This window comes from Manis javanica, chromosome 5 (assembly GCF_040802235.1).
Source record: "Manis javanica isolate MJ-LG chromosome 5, MJ_LKY, whole genome shotgun sequence".
NCBI lineage: Eukaryota > Metazoa > Chordata > Mammalia > Pholidota > Manidae > Manis > Manis javanica.
Window position 1 is genome coordinate 97642013 of NC_133160.1, and position 19315 is coordinate 97661327.

Genomic DNA, 19315 nt, shown 5'->3' on the forward strand with positions numbered 1-19315 from the left:
AATTTAGGCAACAAGCAACTACTGTAAATAATAAAAGGATAACTTAAATCATTGAGATATCTTAGACAGTGCAGAGTCCTTAATGACTCCAGGGGACTATCATTAGCTAATGCAAATCATGCAGAGCTGAAAAAGAAACATTTTGGTAGAAGACACTGTACATCTTTTGGAAATGCTTTTACATTCTGTATTTTATAAAATAGTTCAGAAGTAATGAAAAGTAATGCTTTAAATTTACACCTATTATTGATTTTAATGTGGTGACACATTTTATTCCCCCACCAATCTTGTACTTTAATTTGAACTTTCTCATGATGAAAACATTCTGTGAATTGTCTTAAGTTTCTCAAGTATGTCATTGTTGATGATTATGATCTCAGAAAATAATACATTATTTGTTTAAGAGACAAACATGAATAAATTCTTCCTATATATCCCTGTTGGCATAAGGTATTTCATGATGACAAAAACATACTGGTGATTTTTGTGACATATGAATGAGTTCGAGTGTTCCCTTTTAGAGATATATAACAGAGGATAGCTCATTTTAATCACTTCTGTGTGCACAGGAGCCAGATAAAGAAATGAGCATACATTAAGCTGTTAAAACATGAGATCCTCCATATTAGATATGAAGCAAAACACAAACTGTGCAGTTGACTGGAAATGCCACCTAATCCCTGCTTAATTAAAGCAGTGCTCTAAACTCCTGTTGTGTTTATGGAGTAAAGAGTGAGGGACGACTTACGTATGAAGAAAATAGCAGTCAGCGTGGCTAATCTCAAAGACTTTGGAGCTTTCTAGCTACATAAATCAGAGCGACTTCTGAATAGCCTCATAAAACACAGTATCATTGGCATTCTACTCACGACTTTTTGGTTCTTCCTACAGCATGAAGATCATTAGGAAACTTCTAAGCAATCAAGTAATGTAGGTCTGATGAAATTACTCAATGCACAGGCTCAAAGTAGAAGCATAAGTCAAAATTGCATAGTTTTTATATGTCAAAACACCTTTTCTTTGGGGAGTAAAGAAGATCACTATTGAGGTGATTGATTTCTAAACACTATATGTATGTGCATGTGTACTAAACAAGTATATAGAATTATCAAATATCTTTAAAATACGATTTAACAGAAATTCAAAGTAATTACAATATTAGTGCATTTTTGACTGAAATACATTTCCATTTCAATCGTTAGAGTTTAACATTATATCTCATCATTGTAGTGAACTAATGTGTTTAATAAAAGTTTAAAATATGTAATTGATTTTATTAAATTACCTGCATGAAGTAAAAACAAAGAGAAACAAAGGATGGAAAAAGTTTTCATACACAGTTTGGTTCAATACCAAAAGGAGTCACTATTGAAAGAACCTATCAAAGCACTGTCTTTTCTTCTTTGCAGCTTGCCTGAACTACATATTACACCTACTTTCTACTGGAACACATCACATGAGGCTGATAAATCCTTTGATTTTTGCATATCTCCTTATATCCCTAGAGTTGATATATTCACTTTCACTCCAGTTTCATCACTTTCATTCATCCCATTAGTCCTAGAATAATACATTGGCCATAAGCATATTTCTCACATTAAATATTTAAATGAAAGCAATCACCTCCTAAAGATAATTAATTCTCTTTTCCTATTCAACCAAGTAAACTAATCCAATCAATATTAACTGGCGCTTTAAAATTTTAATATGGGCATTCACTTTTGAATTTATTATACTTTGGCTGGGGTGGAGGTAGAAGCAGGAGAGACTTTTAACCTCTGAAGTGCATACAAATTAACCTTGGTTATTTTTTGGGGGGCGATGTAATCTTTTTCAGCATAATATAAAACATGAAACATTTGAAACAATCATGAATTTGCTAACTTCATGGAAATATTAGGCAATCTGTAAAAGAAGCTGATCCTCTTGTCTAATGTACTAATTGAATTCAAATCAACTTAATTGAGAAATAACTATTTAAGTAGGATATATATATAGATAGATATATACTGTTAATGCATACAACCAGCTTTCTAAAGAAAGCTGTAATTTGTATAGTTATTTTTTTTTTTTGGTCTGGTAAATAAGCAGGCCATGTCACAACAGAATTCAAAGTAAAAAATACAACTGTTCTGTTCTATTTTGAAACAAATGCCCAGACTGCATTGCAAAATAGTATTCATTTGATAAAGGACAGAAAGAGCTGTAGGTGTTTGCAAATAATGTTATTTATCGTGTGGACCACAGAATACGCAATAAAACAGGCATTTATCCACAAGTCTTCCTTCCTGAGCAATGAGCAGCATAAGGAAGAAACCTCTAATCAAAAAAATGAATGTAAATGTCCAATAATAACATATCTGCATACTGCTCCAGTCTTTCACAATTGTACATCAATGTATGTCATTTCTTTAAGAGAAGCACAGCTCATTTCTGAACTCTTTTAGAACACTGCTAATACCACCAGTGAAAACCATCATTTCTCCCTGAAAAGTTCTGAAACACAGGCACTGTCAGCCCACAGGCAAAACGTGATCTCTAGGCAAGCTATCTAGTGACTAATTTATTTAATGCATCAGAGCAAGGTTTTCTGAATCCTGACCTCATTACCCCTTACCCAGAGACATATATGGTTCTATTGATATAAATAAGAGGATGGCAGACATGTTTACAAAGACAGCCTCTGAGACCAAGAGAGGGAGCCCCCTGGAGCTGAGTGGCTGGCCACTGTGGCGCACAGAAAAGACAGAAGCCCCTCACTTGGGCAGGCACAACAGCCACCTGAAGCAGCTTCCCCTTGCAGGGCTCTGGGGTGGGGGTGCAGAGGGTGCGTGCGTATGCGTGTGTGTGTGTGTGTGTGTGTGTGTGTGTGTGTGTGTGTTGCCCGGGGACGGAAGGTAGACGCAAAGGGTAGATGCTGCGACCCATCTGTCGCCTCAATTTGCAGAACATCAAGCCATGTGGACAGATAAAACTCCGGTGCCCAGAAAATTTCCCCAAGAGGGGCCTCTCTTCAGCCCAGTAAATGAACCTTGCTGGCCCGCGGACGTGAATTTCCGAAAAGGAAATCGACGCATTAACGCGGAAAAGGCTGCAGGAGCCCAGCTTCCACTCAGCTTTCACAGATTAGCTAGTGAGAAGAGTTGGAGCCTGAAGCTGCGAGCGCTGTGCATGATAATGACGCGAGCTCCCGCCCGCCGCCCTCCGCGGCCAAGTCCCGGCCCGTCTGGGTGCCGATAGGTGGGGTCCAGAGCACGTTCCGCTGTCCTTCCTGGAGTCGGGCCGCGCGGCCGACCGCAGCCCAGACGCCTTTGCTCTCGGCCTTGCGCAGCAACTGAAGAGTTGACGGCGAGGAGAGGCCAGCGTCTGAGAGGCCGCCCACGGGGGCGCCCGCGCGCGCTCGCTCCCCGCGGTTCCCAGGAGCCCCGGGGCCAGTCTCGCCGCCGCGTCAGGCCCGCGGAGCGTGTGTGAGGCAGCCGGGCGCGCGGCTGCCCGTCCGGGGCTATACCGCCGCCAGCCCCTCCCGCCCCCGCCGCGGCGGCTCGGCGCGAGTACCGCAAAGCCGAGGGGACGGGAATAGGAGGCTGGGGGCGCGTGCAGCACCCCGTCACCATCGCACCGCGCTGCGGCTGAGGCAGTCGGCTCACGTTGCAAAACCACCTGTTCGATCTGAGGGGAGCTTCCCCCACCTCCCACCCCAGTTCTTTTCACCTCACAGTTGACACTTCCTCTGTTCCCCCAAGATTTTTTTTTTTTTTTTAGTGGAGCAGATGTACATCCGGGAAAGAATATGGACGGTAGAGTCGATTAAACTTCCCTTCCCCACACACTAAGAATCCCCCCGCACTGCCCGCGCACACGTACTCTGAGGTAAACTCGAGGCCCCCACGCATTCAGTCCGCACTCCACGGTTCACCACGAAACAACAGCAGGAGTCAAGGTTCGGGCACCCGCATCCTGCCAGAACACTGAACAAGTGTGAGGTAAGGGGGGCGGGAAGGGGCAATAGACCCCAGACCCCGCCAACAGCCACGCACAGGGCGGAGGGGAAACCTTTGGGGAAACATTTGTGAACCCAAACCTTAAAAGTGCCCACGGGCAGCACCAGTCTTTCTTACCGATGTGAATGATCGAATCCGCATTCGCCGAGTCCCAGGTTCGAGACCACCAGACGAGCAAAACCAAGAGCCAGGGGAAAACTTCCATCTCCTCTTAATGCTGGTGTTCTCTTTCAGAATGGTTTTTCTTTCAATATATATATATATTTTTTATCCCGGTCCAAAGAGTTTGAGGCCACGGTAGAGTTTAGCGCAGCTTTTTCTTTTTCTTTCTAAATTCCTACTACCAGAGAAAAGCCCTTAATCGTCGCTGAGGAGGGCAGAGCGAGTAAAAGAAAGCGCCCAGGCTGAGGAAACCTCCTTCGCAGAGCCGTGTCACTTGGAGGGGAATTTTGGCATCGCCAGAGTTGTTTGCAGTTTGGTTTTTAAAAAATGTATCCAGCCTCGGCTGCTCTCGGGCAGGGGGAGAGGCTGGAGCTCAGACCATCCCCGTCGCCGCGCTGGGGCCGCGGGTCTCCGGTCCCAGCTCCGCCGCAACTTCCAGCAGACCACCACCCACCCTCCCCCGGATGTCCCCTCCCCCCAGCCGGAGGAGCCCCCCGCCCCCGCCCCGCGGCCCGCAGAGAATCAGTTGTCTTCGCTGCCAAAATAAAATCTAAGTGGAAAGGAGAAATTAGGAGATTCCAAGCGGAGCAGCCAGATTCCAGCAGGGAGGGGAAAAAGCCCTCTCTAAGAGGGGTAGTAAAAGTGAACTTCAAGGTAATGCGGCTAGAAATGCAGAGAAAATTCCCTTTCTGCGCGAGGCGGGGAGCGGAGCTCGGCGAGGCGGGCCCGGGGAGCCGGTTCGCTAGGGCGCGGTGGCAGGGGACTTGCGCCGGGCGCGAGCGGCGGGGCCGACGGAGGGAAGCCGCCGCGGGCTGCAGGATGCTTTTGGAGCCGTTCGCCTGGCGGGATGCAGGAAGCGAGCAGCGAGCGAGCCTGGCAGCTTCGGCACTAGCCCCACGTTGCCTAGAAATGGATCACCTAGGAGAACCAGCGAGCCCGCGAGAGAGCGGTGCTGTCAGGCGGAGAGAGGGGAAAACCGAGAGGAAGAGCTTCTAATAACCACCTCCTCCCCCTATCTGCAATACAAGGGAGAAACAAAATAGTGCTCTCATTTCCCTTGGAATCTTCAACCGGGATTGAGAAAAAGGCAGGACTCTAAGAGAAAAGACGTTGAGGCATTTTTTTTTTTTTAAACAAGGTTAAAGGCAACCTGAAAAAGCCACTCCACTTATTTAACCTTGCTATTGCTGTTCTCCAACAGGTATCAGACTTTTTCTAGTCTTTGTCTGCAATTAGTCACATGGGCTAAAGACAAATTAGGGACACCTGGTCACTAAGGAAAACGAGACCTAGAAAGCTTTTAATGAGATTTCAATTATAAAGTTATAAAAAGGAGAGGACGAGCTAATTACCTTTTTTATAATGATTTTTCAGTCTCGGGTGTATTTTCTAGGCAATCAGGATAGAGAAAGGATAAAGGAAATCTTGAAATAAAAAACAATAATTAATAAAACAGAAACACACGCTTCAGTGAAACATTTGATCAAAATGTTACATTGAATAGCTCGACAACGGACCTGTGTGTATTAATTCAGAACAAGCAAGTTGGTTGCTCCTACATGGAAAGAGCTGGCTAAGTACTGAATGACAGCCTCCCAGTCCCGGAAATGAAGGTTTTTCTGCAAGCTTATTCCTTAAAATAAAAATCCTGACTATTGTGACTTCCTTTTTTCAAATGATTAACTTATATCTCGTCTGGCTTCATCTCTGACTGGAGGTTTATGAACACAACCAAGTGACTAGGTGAAGCCACCTAGTAAAGGGCCTAATATTCTTTCAATTATAACTGGAATCCTATGGGAATGTTGCTACTCGGGATGTATGGCTGTCCAACTCTTCAAACAACCTTTCAGAGCCCTCCCTTACTTCCAGACTTGGCAAACGTCTTTTCATCCGACTTGAGCCCTTCTCTCTAGCCTGGTGAATTGGACGATAATTTCTCCAAACACAACTGTATGTTCTCACCTCTGTGAAATGCCTTCTTTCTTCATGTTGTTTTTTTTTTTCCTTGAACGTTCCAGAAAATGTTGTGCCGCCTTATTCTTTCCTTACGTTAATAATTCTGTTGGAAGACCATCTATTCATCCTCCCAACCACCCACCCCCCCTTGCCACATCAAGGCTTATTTCAAATTTTGCCTGTGATGTAATATCCAATCCTTTGATATGGAATAAATCCATCTTAAGTCCATCTTTCTACTATGCTCCCATAGCACATTCTACCTTTGTACTAGAGTTAGATAGGACTGCAAAATTAGATCATCAGTGCCTTCATGTGAGGCTGATAGCTTATTCACATTTTGTTCACTGTAGCATTTTACATAGAACCCCTTTGTTGACTTGAATTTCATCACTTCCTTCTGAATCTGACATAAATCAGTGCTTCTAAGAATCTATCACTGGTTAATTCCTCTCAATTTTTCCTCTCAATCATTACTTTATCGTTTTTTTCCCACTAGTGCATATGGAATCAGTATTGATTTTATTAATGTTGTTCTTGATGTCATTTTACTTTTGAGGAGGTTCTGTTGTGATTTCATGGATCATATTTTGTTACAGATAATGAAGTCTTTGAAAGAATGGATATATCTCCCTATAGCTTGCTTCTATTATATTATTCACAAGGGCATTTAAAATATTGATGAGTCACACTGTGCTCTATCAAGAAAAAAATTGTGAAATAAAAATGAACATGGAAACAACACTATAATATCTTAGAATCAGAGAACTAGGAGGATCTTCAAAACATTAGCCATCCCTATTCTGGCTTAATAAATTTCATTCCTGTAGAGAGCTAAATATAGTCAATTTATACCATCTTCTCTCTTGGAAATCCATTCTAGTGTATTATGAGCAAAACATTTTCATTATTCCCAAATCCTCCTATTTAGTGGTTCTCAAAGACCGCTTCACTTTGGAATAACCTGGGAAGTTTTATAAAAAGATCACTTTAGGATAATTTAATCAAAATTTCTGGGTTTACATACTTGACCAGTATGTTTTAAAACCTCTATAACTGACTCTAATGTACATCCACAGTTTGGAATCAGTTATAAGACTCAAACATTTAAATGAATCTGAGTGACACCTCCCCAAAAAACCATAAAGGCATCAAAATGACCACTCCTAGTCTGAAGAAATGATAGTACCATGAAATTTAATGCAAAATTAAAGCATAACAGTGACATACTGATTTTAAATTTAAGAATAGCAATATTTTAACTGTCCAAATAATTTCTATAACCAATGAGTCCTCATTATTGGTTTATGAATGTAATACAAGTTTAAGCACATTTTTAAATTATGTGTTAGCTACATTTTCTACTCTTTTAGAAAATTGCATAATATGATATAGTATTTAGTTAGCTGGATACAAAGCTTTTGTCATGTAAGTTAGTTGTTAAATTTGTTGATTTGTAAGTTTGTTAAGTTCCAGAGGGAAACAAAATAACAAATTCCATGGTTGTACTTTCATACAGGCTTTTTACGAAGGCTATCTGTTAATCTAATTAAGGCTGCCTAACTTCAAGAATTATCATATGGAAATGGCTGATGCATTTAGTTTTGCTGCACGAAAATTGAAATTTTGTGACATTCTAGCATACTTTAGGGGGAAAAAGCTTTCATTCACTAAAGTATTCTAACCAAAGATTAATTTTTTTGGAATAAAAATGTAAGTAATCCATGAGACATTAATTTATTATTCTTATGTGGAGACTTTAATTTCATTCAGGAATAAGCTGTGATATGAACATCAATAAAATACAGCAGTCCCCCCTTATCCACTGTTTCAATTACCCATGATCAACAGCTTGTCTGGAAGGAGATAATCCTTCTTATTTACCATCAGAGTCAATAGTAGCCTACTGCTGCATAGTGATGCCTACTTCATTCACTTCACTTCATGTCATCATGTAGGCATTTATCATCTCATAATCATCACAAGAAGAAGGGTGAGTAGTAGAGTACAATAAGATATTTTGAGAGAGGGGCCACATTCAGATAAGTTTTATTACAGTATATTATTATAATTGTTCTATTTTACTATTAATTAATGTTAATCTTATTATACCTAATTTATAATTTAAACTTTATCATAAGCATGATAATTATGATAGGTATATCATAAGCACAGCAAAAAGCCTAGCATATGTACAGTTCGGTACTATCTGAAGTTTTAGGTGTCTGCTTGGGAGGTCTTGAAATGTATCCCCTGAAAATAATTTGAAGAAATGGTGGATAATATGAGAAACTTTAAATATAAAGTATAATTATTTTTCATGGAGAACAGAATTTGAGAAAAATCAATTTGCTTTGTTGGTGAACATGGAAGTGCAGACTCCTTTAATAGTATACAATTTACTGTATGTAAGGAAAGCAATGTAAGGGAACTCCCTGGAATATATAATTCTTTCATTTTCACTTAAAAAATACTAGGAATACAAATTTCTGTAGGCTTACCAAATGTTGTAACTGCAGAAGTCAACTTACATTAGTTTTAAAGAATTCAATAATATTCAATGACTAAAGAAATGTGTTTTGTTTTAATATAAAACTCAGCAAATTTATGAGACAGTCTACTTGAAAATTAGGGAGAAAAATTAGAAAATATTGGAGAAAAAATGGAATATAATGCATTTTAATTATTATTTCTGCTTTTATATCATTGGTATTATAAATATGACTACCCAAACAAAAGGTTCTAAGTATATTACAACTTGAACTCTTAATGACTGACCACCTATATATGTGGGCAGTAACAAATTATGACTGTAAAATTATAGTTGAGATGTCCATTTGCAGAAGTTGAATAAGAGAGGCCCTAGAAGTCCAGTGAGCTCTAAACCTCTTTGATCTCCTAGATATAAAAGTGGCCTTTATAGCTCCTCAAACAAAAAGAACTTACATATTTTATTTCTGCAAATGAACATCTCAATTATTTTATATATCTTAAGAAGTATTTTACAGCCATAATTTGTTATTGCCTCCATATATAGCTGGTCAGTCATTGCCCTCTTAGAGTTTTCCTTTCATATTCATGTTTATATTGTAATAATTAAAATTCCAACCAAACTCTGTAACTAGATTCATTAATAATTTTTTTAATACAAGAACTTTACCAGACTCATCTATTATTTAAGTTACTTCATGTCAAAACTTCTAATTTCAAAGCTTTTTCACTATCCATACGTTAGCCAAGATATTGAACTTTTAGGAACAAGAATTCAGTATGTATAACAGCTCTTTTAGCTAAGATATCTTACCTGTTCTATCTAGAAGATGATGTTCATTAAGTGCAATCTAACCAAACATCAGTTGATGGATGAGGTCAAGTGATGACTTGTAACCCAACAAGGGCACTTTACTGAGATTGGCCCCTCACTACATTATGTTCTGTCCCCACAAGATGGCAGCCATGCTTGATGTAGATTTTATAAGCTAGTTTTTTGAATATCTCAATGCTTAACAGTTTACCAGAGTATTATTAACCCATCTTATTGAATGACTATTTAAGCAAACTTGATATTTTAAGTTATTTTTAAGCTAACTTCATTTCCTGGAGTTTTATTTCTTCTAAGACTTTCACATAAAAATAATAAAATCATCCTGTTCTTCTAGTATCTGCTTTATTCATATCTTCTCTGATTTCATCTGTTACTTAGGAATTAAATATCAATAGAACAATCTTTATTAATATGCTACTCAATCCTATGTTAAGGTACTTGGAGTACAGTGATATTATTATGTGATTCAAATTTGGGTATAAATATTAAAGTTTCAAAAATAAGGTTAATTAACAATTTGCTTTATCTAAAGAAAAATTATTTCATATATCTTAAGAAGTTGCACTTGGCCATCAAATATAGACATTATCTGTCAATCAATGATTGAACCTTCTGGTCTTGCGTATCAGTTGAGGCAAATGTCTAATAAATATGTCAAAAGCAAAAAAGAAATGCATGATGCCAACTATAGTGAATATCAATTCACTGACCTTTAAAATCAGATTTTAATATCTTACCATGATTAACCATTTTGATTCTGAAATTAACTTTCTTTTGAAACATTTTTCTAGGCACATAAGTATCTCACATACAGTGTGCCTGTACAATATGATACAGATAACAAATTCATACATTTTAGTTTAAAATGTATTTTATAGCAATAGATATGGAGAAAACTTTAATAGAGAAATGAAAGCTTAGTCAATATTCACTCATTTACACATACACACATATTGGCTTTAGAGGAGTTTTCAAAGTAGTAATAAGGCTCTATAAACATTTAATTTCACTTCTTACTGGGTAAGATACATAACCAGCATACACTCAGATAAATAACTTCCATATTCCTCATTGGTCTTGCAAACTGGTGTGAATCTGTGTTTAACTGATTATGAATAAGTGAATTAAGCAATGAGTGAATGAAAGGCTAAAATGAACATTTTTAAATATTGTGGAATATTACTCACATAGAATAAGGCAAGAGCATCTTGACTCACTCCAAAATAAACAGATTTAAAGTGGTGTATTCATAAGATTATTTCATCAGTCCTATTGCTTGCAACACAGGTAGGTATTATGTTTGGTATAGAGATGGTGGAAAAAGTTTTGAAAACCTTTTTTAGAAGACTGATAATAAAAATTTTCACAGCAACAGAAGCTCAAATATGAGTCTCTACACAAACTCCACTTATTTGCAGTATGGTTTATATGACTAAGGAGAATACAGGAAGCAGAAATTAAATTTTATATTAGGTCTCATAAATATATCTAAAGTTTGCAAATATGTAATTAGTCATATCATAAATACTTGTTTCCTACCTTTTTTTATACTTTGCCACTTTATTGCATTTTTAAAATTTCATCAAGTAGAGTTGAAGTATAAAGAATCATACACAAAAACATCAAAGGTGTGAAAATGAGACAATATTAAAAACTTTTAAAATACTATGCCATGAGAAATATCTGAACCAGAATTTCCTACATTGTGCTCTATGGAATATTTAACTTCTATATTAGAAGTTAAATTTGTTCTGGGGGAAAAAATATGAAGTGGCCACATATGACAGTGAAATGCCAGATGGATTTTTCTTCTAGCAATCCATGGTACACAGTAACATATTAGAAACATATTAGAAACATGGCGCAGTTCTCTAGGAAACAAATTATTAACCTGTAGTTAACTTAGGATATCCCAAATTTATATAATCATCAATTTCCCTTTTTATACAAAGAATTAATATAGTTTGTTACATTGTTATGATGTATTTTTCTATCATCCAAGTCTAATTTTTCTTCTCCTTTTTGTTTCCCCCTGTCCCATCTTCTGTTTGTATATGTTTATATGAGCCAGGTTGCAAATCAGTAGGCTAGTATATCATATCTGTAGAGAAATTCTGTTTTGTGTTGTAATAAGAATTTCCCATATCTGTTTTGAACTTCTGCACCTATATAAAGCAGAGGTAGTGCTATCACTGATAGTATGAAGGGTGATAAGTATCTCTCTCTCCTGTTTTATGAACTTCCACAGATACAAGTCTGAATATGGCTATCACCAGGAAGAGAGAGACACAAATGATAGCAAGTCTTTTCCCTGATACTCAGGCACACAGTATTGTCTAAGACTGAGCTTGCACCAGAAGAACCAAAAACCCACTCCCTCCCTCCACCATGAGCCCAACTAACATTGAGTAACAAGCAATAGAAGGCTACCCCTGGTAGAAAGAAAAGAGTGTTTGGGGGAGAAAGCCCCACTGTTTATCACTGTCATGCAACAGATTCTGAAAGCTGAGGATCAAACAGAAACGCAGAAAATATGTAGAATCACAGGGCTTAAGGTAAGCATGTGGTTCAGGTAATCCATCTCTGAAGGAATTTGAAGGACAACAATAACAATAAAACCCAAACCCAACTGAATCATTCACTACAGTTGTGACAGAAAAAGAGTTGTATTCATTTCCAGCTATAAATACTCTTCACTTCAGACTCTACTGTTCTTCAATTAATGATGTGCATTATTCAACCAAAAATATAAGACAAAGGAGCAAGAACAACAACAAAAAAGCCATTGTCCAGAGAAAAAGCAATCAAGAAAAACAGACTGAGAAATTATTCCAATGTTGAAACTATCACTCAGGGGCTTTATAAAAACTATGATTTAATGTGTTAAAGGATATAGTAGTGATGATGAAGAACACACATGCACTGATGATCCCCTCCCCATCCCCTTTAAAAAATCTCATGATATCAAGATGAAGAATTACTATGATGGTCTTGGCATACCTGAGGAAGAAAAGTAGATTAGTATAAATCATCCAAAATGAAACATAAAGGGAAAAATAAATAAAAAGAAAAAAACTGATAACATTCAGAAACTGTTGACAATATCAAATGGTCTAATATGTGTGCTTTAATTTGTAGAGGTAAATAAAGAGAAAGGGGAAGAGGAAATAGTACAAAAGATCATGAAGGATGAATTTCCAAATATAATAAATGACAATAAACCAAATATCCAAGAATGTCATAGAATTCTAAGCAGAATATTTTCTAAGCAGGATATTTATTTTGTATTTATTATTTTTTGAAGGACTTTTTTTTATTTAAGTATCATTCATATACAGTTTTGGTTTCAAATGTACAACACAGTGGTTCAAGAGTTACCCATGTTATTAAATCCTCACCCCACACTAGTGCTCTTACTATCTGACAACATAGGAAGATGTTACAGAGTCATTGGCTGTATTCTCTATGCTGTACTACTGTCCTTGTGACCTACTTATATTATGATTGAGCATTCTTGTATCTCTTTATCCCCCTCACACTTCCCACCCACCCATCCCAGGCCCCTCCCCCATGGTAATCACCATTCACTTCTCAGTGTCTATGAGTTTACTAAGCAGGATATTTAAAAAGTATAAAACATAATCAAATAAAAATACTCAGTCCTATTATAGTTAAACTCCCAAAGAACAAAAAGAGCCGATCTTGAAAGCCATCAGATAAATAAAGGAAACTCACATATAGAGGAACAAAGAATGCAGCATACTTCCTATCAAAAATTAAGTAAGCCAGAAGAAAACAAAGTGACATCTATATTACTAAAAGAAAAATGAATCCATCAGTTAGAACACTACACACAGCAAAATATCTTTCAAAGAAAGATGAAATAAAGACTTCAGACAAACCAAAGCTAATAGAATTTATTTCCACAGATCTCCATTACAAAAAAATTTAAAGGTAGATCATTTACAGATAGGCTATTGAATTTACAAAAAGAAATAAAAAGCACCAGAAATAGTAAAATAGTAAATATAAAAGATGCATTTTTTGCTTTCATAATCTCTTTAAATACAATTGACTAAAGTACAAATAATAGGAAGTTATTTATTATAAGATTTATAACCAGTGTAGAAGTAAAATGCATTATAAAATAGCATGCAAGATAGGATAGAGGAAATGAACATAGCGTGCAATATTTTTTCAAGATATATTAGAAGTTAAATATAAAGCTCAAAAGCCATCAATAAAACAATTTTGAAAGAGATTCAACTAATAAGGCAAAAAAGGAGATAAAAATCTAATGATAAAATAATTATTATTTGAACTAAAAAGGGCAGAAAAAGGACCTGAACTAAAAAGGGCAGAAAAAGGACCAGTGAACTAAAAGAACACAGAGAAAAAAATAGTAGAATTAAATCTAATTACATCAGTAATTACATTAAACATAATGAAAATATGATTATTAAATGATAAAAATAAGTGATAGAATGTAATTATAAAACAAAGATTGAAATTGTCAGATTAGATAAAAAAGCAAGACTTATGTGCTATCTATAAGAAACCCACTTTAAATCTATCAATGTAGTTTAAATTAAAAGGATTAAAAAAGATGTATCATGAAAACATTAATCAGAAAAGTTGAAACGGTTATATTAATATCAGAAAATATAGACTTTAGAACAAGGACTAAACCCAGTGATTAATAACACTATGTGATAATAAAGGATCAATTCTTTAAGATACAACATATCTAAATTTGTACAAATCTGACAACAGGACTCCAAAATATATTAAACTGAAATGAATAGAACTAAAAAGATAAGCAAAGAAATCCACATAGTTGTAGAACGCAACACAGCTCTCTTAATAATCAGTAGAAGCAATTAACAGACATCAGTAAAAAAACAGAATACCTGAACATCACTATGAACCAAATTAACTGCCATTTATAGAACATTCCACTTAGTAACTACAAATTACACATTCTTCTCAAGTGCCTAGGGAAGATTTACCAAGACAGAACCTTTTCTGGGCCATAAAGTAGTTTCTTTTCCAAATATTTAAAAGTATTAAATCATAAAAATTATATTAGAAATCAACGAAAGGATGATATTTGGAAAATTAAATATATTTGAAAAATAAAAAAAATACTTCTAAACAACCCACAAATCAACAAAGAAGACACAGCAAAACTACAAGTATTTGAGTTGAATAAAAATGGAGACACAACTTATCAAAATTTATAGGACAAAGCTAAAGCAACCTTAGGGGAAAATTTAGAGGATTAAAAAATGGCACTAAATAAATAAATAATCTAAGCTTCTACTTAAGGTACTAGAAAAATAAAGTGGGTTAAATCAATTGCAAGCAGGACAGAAATAATTTAAAAAACAGGGAAGAAATCAATGAAATTTAAAACAAAAAAATATATTATAAGTTAAATATAAAGCTCAAAAGCTATGAATAAAACAATTTTGAGAGATTCAACTAATAAGCCAAAAATGGAGATTAAAATCTAATGATAAAAAAGGTGGCTCTTTGGAAGACATTGATAAAACTGGTCATCATCTATTCATGCTGATAAAGGAGAAAGTACAAATGATGCATGTTATGAATGTTAAGAATCTAAGGGAATTGCTAAAAATCCAATAGACACTTAAGGAAAACAAAGGGAATATTATTTTTAAAACTTCATGTCAACAAATTTGATTTGAAAATACATGCAGTGGGCAAGTTAATTAAAAGAAATAACTCCCAAATGTCACTTAAGTAACGGGTAACCTGAATAACTCATCTGTAAAAGAAGTTGAATTCATAATTCAAACTTTCCACAAGGAAAACTCCAAGAATAGATTATGAATTGTAACAAAGATTAAATAAATGAGGCCAAATCTTCACAAATCTTCCAGGATGCAGAAGAGGAAGAAACACTTTCCCACTCATTTTAGAGATCAGCATTACCCTAATACCAAAATAAGCAAAAACAATACAAGGAGAAAATAACTACATATAATATTCCTTATAAAAATGCATGTGAAAATCCTTAACAAAATAGTAGTATAGTAAATCCAGCAATATATACAAAAGGATTATACATCATAGCCAAGTAGAGTTTATCCATGTAATGTGAAGCTGGTTCACCAATCAAAATCAGCCAGTATAATGCACCATGTAAATAGATAAGGAAAGAGAAATAAAGACATGATCATGGCAATATAAAATTTGAAAGGATTCAGCATCCATTTTAATTAAAATTCTCAGCAAGCACAAATAGACTAGTATTCCTTCACCCTTATCAAAGTCACCTATGAAAAATCCTACATCTAACATACTTAGTGGTAAAGAGTTAATGTTTCCTCCTAACATTGCAAAACAAGCAAGAATATCCACTCTTCTCACTTATATTCAACAGGTCTGAAGGACCTAACCAGTGCAATAAGGCAAGAAAAAGAAATAAATACATATAAATTGCACAGGAAGATATAAAACACATTTAGTCACAGACAACATGATCATCTCTGTAGAAAATCACCAAGTATCTACAAAATGACTACTAGAGCTATTAGTAAGGTCACTGGATATAATGTTAATATAAAAAATCAATTGTAATTCTATAAACTAGAAATTTCAAAGTGAAATCAAATATATAATTTACAATAGAATTAAAATGAACTAATCACATGTAAATCTAATAATAATGTTCAAGTCTTTCACTATGAAAACTATAAAACTTTGATGAGAATTTAAGACAAAGTAGAGATATAAATTCTGTTTCAGGATCAAAGGACTCTTAAGGATTCTTAAGGCCTCAATTATCTCCAAATTGTTTTATAAAATTACCATTATGCCAAACAAAATTAAAATAGCCATTTCTATAGAAATCAACAAATTGATGCTAAAATTTATGCAGAGAAAAACAAACATTTTGGAAAAGTAAATATAGAAACTCTCACTTTACCTGATTGTAGCGATCAAGACAGTATGTTACTGGATAAGAATAAACACATAAATTAATGAAACAGATTAGAATCTAGAATTCAACATATGCATAAAATTTCAATTGATTTGAGAAGGTACCAAGATAATTCATTAGAGGGAGGATCGTTTTTCAAATAAATAATTCTAGAAAATCTGGACACCTATATTTTTTAAAAGATGAACCAAACTCTTATCTTGCATCATGTAAAAAATATATCTGAAGTAGTTTATGCATCTAAGTATAAACCCAACAATATTAAAACTTCTAGAAGAAAACTTTGGAAAAAATATTTGTGAGCTGAGGCTAGGCAAATATTTCTAACATAGGACACAAAGTATACAAGTATTAATAAAATTAAAATTTTGTGCCCTTTGAAAGACAAAAGGAAAATTAAAAAGCAAGGCATATCTAGGAGAAAATATTCATCAAAAACAACAATTTGAAAGAACTTGTGTTCTGAATGTAATAAGATCTTTTCTAATTGAAGACAACCAATCCATTTTAAAATGGACAAAATATGGAATAGAGGGGAGCCTCCTTAAATTGATAAAGAGCATTCACAATCTTATTTGATATTAGAACAAATAACAAACTTAATGATCAGAAAATAGAAGCTTTTCCAGTAAGATAAGGAAAAACCAAGGCTGTCCCCTTTCACCTCTCTTTTTCAAATTTGGACTGCAAGTTCTAACTAATGCAGTAATACAATAAAAGACAGTAAAAGTTATACAGATTGGGAAGGGAGAAATAAAACTTTGTTCTCACATAACATGATTTTCCACGTAGAAAATCCAAAGAACTATGAGAAAACCTCCTGGAACTAACAAGAAATTAAATAGCAAGGTTGCAGTATACCAAAGTTAATATTTAATTGACAAAAGTCAATTATTTTCCTATATACCAGAAATGAACAAGTGGAATTTGAAATTCAAAACACAATACCATTTATATCAACACGGAAAAAAAATACTTAGGTATAAGATTTTTTTTAATGTACAAGATCTATATGAGAAAAACTACAAAACTCTGATGAAATAAATCAAAGAATTAAATAAATGGAGAGAGATTCCATGTTCATGCATAGACTCAATATTTTCAAGGTGTGTCAGTTTTCCCAACTTGATCTACAAATTCAATGCAATGACAGAATCCCAATAAGTTATTTTGAGAACATTAATGAAAGAACTCTGAAGTTTATATGGAAATGGAAGAGACGCATAATAGCCAACACAACATTGAAGAAGAACAGTTAGAGGACTGACATTATTTGACTTTGAGTCTTACTATAATGTTAATGAAGACTGTGGTATTTGTGAAAGAATAGACAAATATAATAATGTAACAGAATAGAGAGCACAGAAATAGACCCCCATAAATACAGTAATTGGTCTTTGACAAAGAAGCAACAGCAATAAAATGCAGCAAAAGACAGTCTCTCCAACAAACAGCACTGGAACAACTGGACATCTAAGTGCAAAAAAAAATTAATATAGGTACAGATTGTTCATGCTTCATATTAGCTTAGCATGCACTGTAGACTTAAATGTAAAACATGAAATTATAAACTCCTAGGAAATGACAGAGAAGAAAATCTAGATAATCTTACATATGGTGACACCTTTTAGATGCAACACCAAAGGCATGATCCATGAAAGAAGTAATGGATATATTGGACTTCATTAAAATTAAAAAGTTCTGCTCTGTGAAAGACAACAGCAAAAGAATTAGAAGAGAAGTCACAGACTAGGATGAAATATTTTAAAAAGACACACTTGATAAAGGACTGTTACCCAAAATATACAAAGAACTCTTAAAACTCAACAGCAAGAAAATTAACAACTTGACTTAAAAATAAACCAGAGACCTCAACAGACACCTCACCAAAGAAGACACACAGAGATGACAAATATGTATATGAAAAGAAGGTCTGCTTCATATGTCATCAGGGAAATGCACATGAAAACTACAGTATCACCTCACAACAGTCAGAATGGCTAGTATAAAAAAAGACTAGAAATAAGTTTTGGCAAAGATCGGAGAAAGGGAACTCTCATGCACTGTTGGTGGAAAGGTAAATTCGTGCAGCCACTATCAAAAACAATTTGGTGTATTTTTAAAACACTAAACATTCTCTTACCATAGGATCTGGCAGTCACGCTCCTTGGTATTTACCCAAAGGAAATGAAAATACATGTCTACACAAAAGACTGCATATAGCTGTTTATAGCAGCTTTTATTCATAATTGTGAAAATGTACAAGCAATCAAGATGTCCTTCATTAGGTGAATGGATGAATAAAGTGTGGGTACATCCAGACATTGGAATATTATTCAGTGCTAAAAAGAAAAAATTAGCCATCAAGTCATGAAGAGATATGGAGGAAACTTCTTTTTTGGAATGCTTTGGACATGGAGGAAACTTAAATATATATTACTAAGTGAAATAAACTAATTTGAGGAGACTACATATATACTGTATGATCCCAACTATATGACATTCTGGAGAAGGGTAACTGGAGATAGTAAAAATATCAGTGGTTGCCAGGGGTTTGATGGGAAGGAGAGATGAATAGGGGTGCACAGAAGACTTTTAAGGCAGTGAAACTATTCTGTATGATACTATATTGGCTGATATATGTAATTATAAATTTGTCAAACCCATACAATATGCAACAGTAAGAGTGAGCCCTAATGTAAACTATGTACTTTGAGGGATTATGATATGTCAATGTAGATCCGTGTATTGCATCACATACACCACCATGGTATGGGATGTTGATAGTGAGGGACACTGTGCATGTGTAGGTAGGCTGTATATGGGGATTCTCTGTACTTTCCATTCAGTTTTGCTATGAACCTAAAACTGCTCTAAATAATACAGTACCATCATTCT

General features: G+C 35.3%; 1 protein-coding gene across 1 annotated transcript in view; it reads right to left on the bottom strand.

Annotated features, from left to right (window-relative positions):
* GRID2 (glutamate ionotropic receptor delta type subunit 2) overlaps positions 1-4612 on the bottom strand; it is a 1417443-nt gene extending 1412831 nt beyond the window's left edge. Inside the window, exon 1 of the mRNA XM_037020242.2 lies at positions 4119-4612. Coding sequence (XP_036876137.2) covers positions 4119-4206 — 88 coding nt within the window. The 5' untranslated portion in view covers positions 4207-4612. The remainder of the gene's footprint in view (positions 1-4118) is intronic.
* Positions 4613-19315: the final 14703 nt, after the last annotated feature.